Source organism: Sinocyclocheilus anshuiensis, unplaced genomic scaffold (genome assembly GCF_001515605.1).
Source record: "Sinocyclocheilus anshuiensis isolate Anshui unplaced genomic scaffold, SAMN03320099.WGS_v1.1 scaffold946, whole genome shotgun sequence".
Taxonomy (NCBI): Eukaryota; Metazoa; Chordata; class Actinopteri; order Cypriniformes; family Cyprinidae; genus Sinocyclocheilus; species Sinocyclocheilus anshuiensis.
The window spans coordinates 1,045,358-1,057,003 of record NW_015540927.1 but is presented as its reverse complement, the minus strand read 5'-3'; the positions used below and the strand labels follow the sequence as shown (position 1 = coordinate 1,057,003).

The 11,646-nt window shown below is 36.6% G+C and overlaps 1 protein-coding gene across 2 annotated transcripts in view; it reads left to right on the top strand.

Moving 5' to 3' along the window:
- LOC107689382 (ras GTPase-activating protein 4-like) overlaps positions 1 to 11,646 on the top strand; it is a 64,365-nt gene that overhangs the window by 9,087 nt on the left and 43,632 nt on the right. Inside the window, exons 2-5 of one of the 2 annotated variants that reach the window (XM_016487345.1) lie at positions 4,235 to 4,291; positions 4,481 to 4,674; positions 5,879 to 5,992; positions 6,210 to 6,271. In XM_016487345.1, the coding sequence (XP_016342831.1) occupies positions 4,649 to 4,674; positions 5,879 to 5,992; positions 6,210 to 6,271 (202 nt within the window). In that variant the 5' untranslated portion in view covers positions 4,235 to 4,291; positions 4,481 to 4,648. The remainder of the gene's footprint in view (positions 1 to 4,234; positions 4,292 to 4,480; positions 4,675 to 5,878; positions 5,993 to 6,209; positions 6,272 to 11,646) is intronic. The other variant, XM_016487343.1, reaches the window with a different exon arrangement.

The window sequence follows — 11,646 nt, the reverse complement described above, 5'->3', positions numbered from 1 at the left end:
TCACATGAATAAATTACATTTTAAAATATATTCAAATAGAAAGCAGTTATTTTAAATAGTAAAAATATTTCAAAAGGTTACTGCTTTTGGTGCATTTTGGATCAAATAAATATAGGCTTGGTGAGCAGAAGATAATTCTTTAAGAAACATTAAAAATAACCGCATAAACACATTTCATTACACCAAATACACAAAATAATGTTATTTTTAGCAACATCATATGACCCCTTTAAAGATTCCTTGTTACATTGAAATTGGGTTTTTGTCATGTGTTTTAATTTATTATATTTTCTCAAGATGTAACAATGAATAGATAAGTATTATGGGGAAGTCGTGGCCTAATGGTTAGAGAGTCCATTCGAGTTCGAGTCTCAGGTCCAGCAGGGATTGTAGGTGGGGGGAGTGAATGTACAGCGCTCTCTCCCACCTTCAATACCACGACTGAGGTGCCCTTGAGCAAGGCACCGAACCCCCAACTGCTCCCCGGGCACCGCAGCAAAAATGGCTGCCCACTGCTCCAGGTGTGTGTTCACGGTGTGTGTGTGTTCACTGCTGTGTGTGTGCACTTAGGATGGGTTAAATGCAGAGCACTAATTCCGAGTATGGGTCACCATACTTGGCCACATGTCACGTCACTTTCACTTTCATTATAATATATTAGAACTGTGGTTACAATTGTGAATAAGATCATAGAATGCATTATAAGGGGCATTACAAGGCATAATTAATGCATTAAATATACCATTATAATGCATTATATATGAAATCTTCAAGTAAAGTGTTAACAAAATTTCCTTATTATATAGTTTATGTGTGAGTCAGGGGGCGTTTTTATCATAAAATCAAGAAGTATCAACTTAATACGTAGTCACGTGATCTGACAGTATCAGCGACAGATCTTTTTTTCTGCATTGTAATGTACATCCGAGTGTAACAGATTTTCAGAAAAAGAAAAAAATATTGAGGGCGAGGACTTGATCTATCCATCAGTTGTCAATTTTGAGATGTGGGCATTGCACTCAAAAATGAATTTGAATTTGCAGTTGATTGTCCAGCATACGTATGCCGCTTTCCCCGGAAGGCTAAGTTTATATGATATTTTGAGTAAATATTACAAGGTCAAAGACCTAAAACATGTATTTACAAAATAGACAGAGTGTATTTTCATTTCATACCGACTTTAAAATTCAAGTATGTGTTTATCTAGTAAAATTACTCTGGGGTCTCTCAGTCCCCAAACAGAACATCATGGCTACTGAAGATAAGAGAAGAGAAACAGAGAGAACGAGAGAGGAATCTCTCCTTTTCCTTCTTTTGTCATCATCTCTATCCTGCTCCTGCAGGTGGCATGAGCATGATAGTATGTGGTTCAACTGCCAAGCCACAGTGCTGTTTGATGTAGCACCTGATTCTGACAGCCACAGGCTTCCCCATTACACTGATAACAACAGGCGAAGATGAATCACCGCACGATACACTCTTTCTCCTCTACCTCAGCACACACACACACACACACACACACGCTAGCACGCACATACTCATACTGCTCACCAGTCATTACCTCCACAGAGGAATTTCAATATCCTCACAGTGACAACAGACATCTTACACATTCTCTCTGTCAATTCAGGGCTCATCTGAGACAGCCTCCAGTGAATAAATGCTCACCTATCAGACAGTGGGATGTCGAAATGAAAATATGGGACATGCCCAATATATAGACACAAAAAGGTATTATTCATTTGACAAAGAACAGGAAGACATGATTATATACCTGTAATTTGAAGTTTACAATGAGGAGTGTATAGTTCCTATATAAAGCTATGTGTTAGCATTTCCCATTCATCCCAGTGGAATTTGCTTTATTGGTTTGTACAGGATGAAGTCAAAAAACAATCTGCAAGTAGTCTGGCATAATCTTTTATTAAAGGGGTCATATGATGCTTTTTTAAAGATCATTATTTTGTGTATTTGGTGTAACAGAATATGTTGACATGCTTTAATGTTCAAAAAACACATTCTTTTTCAAGTACTGTACATTATTGTAGGTCCTGTATGCCCTGCCTCTCTCAAACGCTTCGTTTTCTACAAAGTCCCTCCTTCCGACAAGCGCAGTCTGCTCTGATTGGCCAGCTGACCCAGTGCATTGTGATTGGCCGAACACCGCAAGCACTCGTCGGAAATGTAACGCCCCTTACCATAATCGCGAGCTTCATCTTTCAAAATAAATGTAAAGACAGAGCCCGAAAGGGGAACAGTCGCGTGACAGACACAGTGATGAAGCTGGTATGTGTTTGTGATGTGACCCCCCCCCTCTCTCTCTCTGTCTCTCTTTCTCTCTCTCTCTCTCTTTCTCTCTCTCTCTCTCTCTCTCTCTCTCTCTCGCGCTCTCTCGCTCTCTCTCTCTTTCTCTCTCTTTCTCTCTCTCGCTCTCGCGCTCTCTTTCTCGTGCTCTCTCTCGCTCTCTCTCTCTCGCGCTCTCTCTCTCGCGCGCTCTCTCGCTCTCTCTCTCTTTCTCTCTCGCGCTCTCTCTCTCTCGCGCTCTCTCTCGCTTTTAGGGGGGCGTGGCAGAGTCTTAACTTTGATAAAGTATATCTCTTTGGTTTTGAGACTTTAGTCTTTGCAACTTCAGGGATCTTATCTATGCACAATCAGCTTGTAACACTCCAAAGAGAAAGGAAAACTTGAAATCGCATCATATGACCCCTTTAATAGTAGCAATGGACTGTTTCAGATTTCTGTGTTTTTTCAGAAGCAGAAGTCGTCATAGTTGGGTAAACTTACATAGCAGTGAACGGGAGACTGCATCAAATTATATTTTTGTGATTCCATTTGTTCAGATAGCAAAAGAAAAACTCCATGATAGTATTTTCATGACTTTCAAAAAGAGGAAAAAATAGATAGAGACTGATAATGGCGATCAGAAGAGAGAATGAAATCAAATTTACCGTCACTCCCACAGCCGCTGTATTAGAAACTTTCTCACAGCAGTGTTATTTATTTATTTTTTTTGTAATTTGATGCAAAGGTAATGTAATACAAAGTGTAGTGTTATAAATGTTAAACATTTACAAAGCTGATTAATTATTCTCTTAAAATATGAAAATAATTTGATATTTTTAAAATTTATTTTACATTTTGTCAAGGTTAGTTCATTTTGTAAAATGTCATGTGCTGCAGCTCTCCAAAAACGTAACAATTTATGAATGACTAATTCATGATATTTGTAAAATAAAAAAAAAAACATATTCATATACACAAGTATATATTTCATACATATGTTTCTTACTGTATAAAACTGTATAAAAACCTACAAAGACTACATTTCTATGAATGTGGCACATATAATATATCTTGGGCAGTCTTTGACCCCATAAATGACTTCCCTCTGGAATCTTATTAATCTCATGGCTGGATTGATAACGTTTCTGTGAAATAAAAGATTAATAAAGTTCTTTCATATAGGTTTCTTTAAAGCTCCAGAAAGGAAGATTCTTTGTGGGACTTTAAAAGGTTCTTCTATGGAATGAGGCTATAAAATTGTTTTTTTTATTTATAATTAAACCTTACTTTTTTTCAAGTGTATGATAAGAAGAGAAAAATATTTCTCAATTTATCCTTGTAAACCATAAATGTGACCCTGGACCACAAAACCAGTCATAAGGGTCAATTTTTCGAAATGTATACATGATGTATACATCATGTATACATCATCATCTCAATAGGACAATATTTGGCCGAGATACAACTATTTGAAAATCTGGAATCTGAGGGTGCAAAAAAAATCAAAATATTGAGAAAATCGCCTTTAAAGTTGTCCAAATGAAGTTCTTAGCAGTGCATATTATTAATCAAAAATGAAGTCTTAATATATTTACGGTAGGAAATTTACTAAATATCTTCATGGAACATGATCGTTACTTAATATCCTAATGATTTTTGGCATAAAAGAAAAATCAATAATTTTGACCCATACAATGTATTTTTGGCTATTGCTACAAATATACCCCAGCGACTTAAGACTGGTTTTGTGCTCCAGGGTCACAATTGTATATTATCTTTCTATATATAAATATACCTTATTACTGATCTGAGAGAGCATCATAATAATCATAATTTGCATGTAATTAATTTTTGATTGCATAAACCAATCATGTGTGATCATGATATTAATAACTATTGCTCAGAAATTTTTGCCGGTATGCAGTAACATTATTGTTAATTTCACTTGCAGAACTGGAAGCAGTGATCCATACTGCATCGTGAAAATTGATAATGAGGCAATAATTCGGTAGGTATGATTTTTTCCCCCTGACATTTCAATTTGAGCTCCAGTGTTTGGGGATCTAATATTGTTCCACGTTCCTACAGCCCATAATAAGTCAATTATCACAAAATGGACAGGTTAGAAATGAAATTTTCTGTGAAGCAGAAGTAATTGAATTTGTGCCACATAACTGAAATCTCTCCTGTTCCATAGATTGCTGTGTGGTTGTACCAGAGCTTGTGTACCTCCACATTTGGCAGCTATATAAAGGTCACACTAAACAAACCTACGATTTGAGGAGTCTGAGGTGGAGGTTCAAAACGCAAAATATATGCTGTGACCCTCAGTACAGTGTGGGCATATTGATTCCTGGCGCTCCACATGGAATTAAGAGTAGGAGGTAGAAGGTAGAAGAAATTAAAATCCATCTTATATGCATGAAAACCCTGCTATAACCGCTACCACAATGAGTGCAGTGAAAACACTGGAATTTTAAATTGTACTTACGTTTATTATATTGTTATATTTGTTATTCAGTCCACCATCTCTTTTGTGACTCACTTTATTTCCAGTGACTTTAAAAATACCTTATTTTCCCACCGAACTGAACGTTTTAACAATCACACTATTGATATAATCAGTGAATGTTACTGAATGTGAGGGTTTGCTGAGCCATAGCGAATTTTTGGGTCAATAATTTACATTCTTTTCCCACAATACCAAATCTAAAGGTAAATAAATGTTAAGTATAGATAGTAGTCTCATGTTTGTTTCCACAGGATCATTACAGCTGTGAATAAGCCTTATGAGTCTGTTGGTGCAAGAGTGAAAATGTGATATGCTGTGTTTACGAAACACATTTGCCTTAAGAGATTAACAAAACGCTAATCTTTGCTTTGAATGTCTGATTAGATATTGGCATTTGTATATGAAGCACCTGTCTGTCTATCACTGTGGTTAAAGAAAAACTGCTGCCTGGTTTTGTTACTTTAAATAGAAATCATTATCTTTGTATCTGTTCTCCAGACCTTCTCCATTCATTTAGAGGTTTAAAATATTTTTTATATATATATATACCAAAGCAGGGGTCTGTGTCAGACATCCCATTTATTTAAAGATGACATATGTTCAGTGTTTTTATTATTATTGTTATTATTATTTATATAGTATTATAGTATTTGTTAATATTTTGAAATATTTAGCTTTTATTTTTATATTTTCATATATTTTATAATTGTTTTAGATTTTTTTCTGTTTTTGTATGTTAGGTTTTTTAGCTTTTATTTTTCAGTTTTAATACTTATTTTATTTTAGTTAGTCAGCATTTCTTATTTGCACTTATTTTTAGTTTTTTAAGTTTATCTTTTATTTCAGCCTCATTTCAACAAAAAAAGTTTTATTGCTTAGCTTTAGTTCATTCTTTTTTTAGTTATTCTTTTTCAGACTCAGCAAATTAGTAGCTGTTTTATACACATAAAACAAGTAAAACGTCTGATGTTCAAATGTCACATGATAAAAATGGTCATTTATAGGCACTCCAGGATGATTTTGAAGTTCTCCCACATTGTGTGCAGAGTAATACTTTTTTTTGTTTTTTAATTTGTCTCTCAGGACAGCAACAATATGGAAGACATTGTCTCCATTTTGGGGCGAAGAATACACTGTCCATCTTCCTCCCTACTTTCGTACGGTGTCTTTTTATGTGCTGGATGAGGACTCTCTCAGGTCTGAACCTGCATACTAGTCTATGTAGTCTGGTTGAAGATGAAGTGTGTGATTTATTCCTGTAAAAATACTGTTTTCTGAAATCACACGCTTTCAGCTACTTATACGATTAACTTTAAGTTTAACAGCAGTGTCACTGTGATTCATATAATGCTCAGTACTTACAGTATGTCTGCTCGATGGATACCTGCTGTATGAAAAACTGTTCTGTTTACAGCCGAGATGATGTCATCGGGAAGGTGTCAATCAGTAAGGAGGTTCTCACTGCTAAACCTCAAGGTAAGAGAGAGTATTCCTACAGAGTATTTACGGCCTTTATTCGCTTGCTGTGGTGAAATGGGAAATCAATATCCAGAGCCAACAAGGCATTTCTCAGTGTCAACAAGCTAGAGATTGTAAGGCGAGTGTTGCAAGAAAGTTGTGACAAATAATCAAGTCAGACCTGTAGTCAGACGGTCATAAAAGTGGACTTTAAACTTGACTGTCATGTGACAGTGATAAACAACAAACTCCCTCAAGTCATATTTACTTAATATTGTTACATCTAGTCATAATACTGAGTTTAGAGATTTGATTAACCCCCAACTCTGAGGATTCAAGGCATTGTCACCTGATTGACAATGGAAGAGGTGAAAAAATGCCATAGATATACATTAAAGGACAAACAAACATGAACAAGCTTGTAACAACCACTCGAAACAGCCTAGCAATTCTGTCAACCACCTACAACACACTTGGAGGCAAGATCTGTCACCAAAAACTCACATTTCCCTCTCAAAATGTAAAAACAAGCACTAAAATGTTTGATTTCTAAAAATTCCCAGAAAGCACAGTCAAAATCAGTGAGTATCTGTTGTCCATTCACTTACTGGCAATGATGCCATGTGGTCAGAGGATAGTGCAAAAGTGTAAATGTATATATAAATAAATCTTTATTTTTAATTTTGCTTGTAATTATGGTTCATAATGTGCATTAAAGGGAAACAATCCTTCACATTTTGAAGTATTACACAGCAGCCACAATGTAGGAATTAGAAGAACATTAAAATGAAATTTTATTTGTTAATTTATTTATGATCTGTCTTCAGTGTCCCAGAGTCATCAGTGATGAGGAAAATTGAAAAACTGCATGAACTGACTTTAAATCAACATAGCTGTAGTAGGACTCCCTCGTGTACTATGACCACACGTTGTAGTGGGGTTCCTGTGAGGTGGTGTTTTGAGATTGGTGCTGGTGAGACATTGTGGTTGTCTGGGCTTGCAACTCATGTGTGTTGTGCCTGAGGGGCAAGGACATGGCAGGGTTAACCATTATCATAACACAGAAGGGAAGAGAGCATCACTCATTGTACCCTCTGTGACGTGTTGATGACTAGTCACAGAACACAGGCCATCCGTGATGGAATAGAAAAACGAAATGACACCATTCATTAACATTGTTTAGTTCACTGTGTTGGTGTCTCAGAGAGATAGGGTATAATAATGATTGTTTAGATGTGTGGCTCAGCTTGTTATCATTAACAATAGCCTAAACATGATCGAGAGCCCGTTAAATGTTGCCCAGCAACTCGAGCCTCATTTCACGACAGCAGCTGCTTTGTCAGAGGTAGTGCAGTTCTCAACATATTGAGCTTTGGTTCTTATGTGGGTAATGCTGGTTCGAATCATGCTCGCAACAGTTCTTCATCTTGTTCCCCACAATTTGTTGTCTATGACCATATACACTATATACATATACTACCATATATACATATACAGATCAAAGTTTTGAATAATTAAGATTTTTGAAATACTAAAAAGTCTTATGCTAACCAAGGCTGCTTTTATTTGATCAAAAATACAGTAAAAACAGAAATATTGTGAAATATTATTACAATTTAAAAGGACGGCATTGTAGCTTAATATATTTTTTAAAAATAATGTTTATTTCTGTGATGTAAAGCTAAATTTTCAGCATCATTAATCCAGTCTTCGGTGTCATATGATCCTTCAGAAATTATTCTAATATGCTGATATGCTGCTCAAGAAACGTCATTCTCCATGTTTTGCTGGCTAATATTTATTTTATTTATTTCTGTCATGACAAATCTCAGAAAGTTTAGCATGGTAGTATACATCACAATGTTAATTTGTTTGTCTTGGTAGGATAGATGGCAATACATACAATCCACAGACATGTTGCTGTGAAGTACAGAAATACTGCTGCTGCACATATAACATATATGAAATAACCCCCCATTTATAGCATATATATGAAACCCCGTAGCAGATCTATACAGGTGGAGCTGGGGAAGGTGGAGGTTTTCTGAAGTACGCTGCAACTGCTACAGCAAGCACTAGCCAAGCATTTGAATGTTGAGCAGCAATCTCACTGGCTGCTGATGCAACTAGAACCAATCGCCTGCGCCACTGAACTTTCTATTCATTGACAATCCTGAATAAAAAATGCATCTCAGTTTCCACAAAATTATTAAACCGCAAAATCTGTTTTCAATAATAACATTTTCAGTAATTTATTAATAATTGAGTACCAGATCAGCATATTAGAATGATTTCTGAAGAATCATTTGACACTGAAGTCTGGAGAAATAATTAAAATAGAAAATTGTTCTTTTAAATTTTAAATTGTAATAATAATATTTTACAATATTACTGTTATTACTGCATTTTTAGTCAAACAAACGCAACCTTGATGAGTATAAGAGACTTCTTTCAAAAACATAAAAAAATCTTAATGGTTTACATGTCCTAACCAGGCATGATATGGCAAAAATGAGCCAATAAGTATCTAAGATGCATCCAGAAGAAGTGGATCTGACAGTAACTGTAACTCAAGTCAGCCTTCATTGACTTTTGAATGACTCTTTATGTTGCTTCTCTCCCTCTCTTCATCTGTCCTCTTCTCAGCCTTACTCCCACTGCAGCTACAAACAAATGGCCTCACATAACCTTTTTCTCCAAGGCCTCTGAAATAGCATTTAGTGAAAGGACATGTTATGCAGAGTACAGAAATAGCCCTGCGCTCAAGTTTCCCTTGGTTTGACAGGGTGTGAACATTCAAGTTAGCTATAAGTCAAATCATAGTCTAACCACACTGATAACAGTGTGAGATGGTGTGTAATTAGCTGAAAGGGGAACGGTGGCTTATTATGCAGGTCGGCATATATAGACACTTTAATTATGACATTCTTAGAATGGAGATGTATAGAAGAATGTGAAAACACTGATGGGTATTAGATAAATCATTTTACCTGTATTTTTTTTGTTTTTTTTGGTGTGGGTCTGGAAGGAGAATGATCAGTTAATTTCTTATCAAAGCAGCCCTTTGCCACAAACAATGGTGTGCGATATTGTTGTTGTAGGATGTGTTGAGAATGTCACTCAAAAAACAAAACACCTTCCACACATTCACTGTGTGATGTAGCCAATGAAAATAGTTCCAAACAAAGCCACAGCAGATTGTTGCACATTTCTCATTTGAGGGAATGATTCAGTGATCCATTCATAAAGACAGTCACTTGCTTCATTTCTGAATGAATCAGCTGTTTTGAACAAATTGTTTGAACGAATGATTCGATCAATCACTCATTACTACTGGTTTTAGTTTCATATTTAAAGTATCATTTCATGTTTTAAATCATTTTATATTTCAATTTTTTTAAAACATTAATCTTATAATATTGTTTTAATTGCAGTGTAAATGCATTTATTCCATTTAAAAAAATTAAACATCTAAATGATACTTTAGAAGCAGCTTCTGCGCTGCCTCTACAGTGCAAAAAATTTTTTTGTTTATACTGATTTCATTCGATTTGAAGTATCTTATTATTATAATTGAATGTATTGGTTAAATTTAAGAATTTGACAAAAGGTGATTCATACATCTATTAGGGTTAGAAAAATGGCCTTATAAAGGTAAAAATGTCCATTGGAATAAATTTAAGAGGACAGTAATGGAAAAGTTAATTTTTGTCAGTGCTGCAAACTAACCGCCGCACAGAATATGATGAATATGAAAAGCTGTGTGAGTCATCTGTCCATGATAGGCTTAAACCAAAGAACCAGTACAAAAACTAATTATTGTCTAATTATCGGTGTCAATAAAATAAAATAAATATTGAGACATAATTTTCAGAATCTAAATCAGAAATAGCTTTATTGCCAAGTGTGCTTACACACACAAGGAATTGGTCTTGGTGACACAAGTTTCCAGTGCACAGACAGGTTGACAAGTGACAAGACACAGATAACAAAATAAAAATAAGTGAGCAAAAATAAATATGTAAAAACAATACACAATAGACAAAGAGACAGTAAACAGTATAATGTATGTACAGATGTGCTACAGTATATACAAATCATGCAAGGCAATGCGGATAGATGTAAAATATATTAAATCAATAACAAACGTATAATAAATATAAGTATAGATAGTTGGGTATTACACATTGCACAGTGGGGAGAACATTTAACAGTTCATGAGGTAGATGGCCTGAGGGAAGAAACTTTTCCTATGTCTGGCTGTTTTGTTGCTCAGTGCTCTGTAGCGCCGGCCAGATGGCAACAGTTAAAAGAGGAAGTGTGCTGGGTGTGAGGGGTCCAGAATGATTTTGCTAGCCCTTTTACTCACTCTAGATGAGTGCAGTTCTTGGAGAGTGGGGAGGGTTGAGCCAGTAATTCGCTCAGCAGTCCGGACTCTCCGCTGCAATCTTCTAAGGTCTGATTTGGTAGCTGAGCTGAACCAGACAGTTATTGAAGTGCAGAGGACAGATTCAGTGATGGCCGAGTAGAACTGTTTCAGCAGCTCCTGTGGCAGGTTGAACTTCCTTAGCTGGCGAAGGAAGTACAGCCTCTGCTAGGCCTTTTCACAGTGGAGTCAATTTGATTGTCCCACTTCAGGTCCTGAGAGATGGTGGTGCCCAAGGATTTTGAATGACTCTACTGCAGCCACAGTGCTGTTCATGATGGTGAGTGGGGGAGTGCTGGGGGGGTTTCTCCTAAAGTCCACTATCGTCTCCACTGTTTTGAGCGTGTTCAGCTCCAGGTTGTTATAATTGCACTAGACAGCCAGCTGCTCAACCTTGCTTCTATAAGCAGACTAATCACCGTCCTGGATGAGGCCATCATCCGCAAACTTCAGGAGCTTAACAGAGGGGTCAGTAGAGGTGCAGTCGTTGGTGTACAGAGAGAAGAGCAGTGGGGAGAGAACGCAACCCTGGGGAGCATCAGTGCTGATGGTGCAGCTGTTGGATGTGAATTTACCAATTCACACTAGCTGTTGTCTATCTGTCAGAAAACTGGTGATCCATTGACAGATAGCAACAATACTAGCAAAAGAGGGCTTGGTTAGTTTGGTCTGGAGGAGTGTTGGGATGATGGTATTGAAGGCCAAACTGAAGTCCACGAACAGGATCCTTGCATAAGTCCCTGATTTGACCAGATGTTGCAGGATGTAGTGCAGTCCCATGTTGACTGCATCATCCACAGACCTGTTTGCTAGGTAAGCAAACTGCAGGGGGTCCAGTGATATCCTTCAGATAAGCCAAAACCAGTCTTTCAAACAACTTCATGACCACAGATGTTAAAGCAGGAGGTCTGTAGTCATTAATTCCTGTGATTTTGGGTTTCTTTGGGATGGGGATGATGGTGGAGCG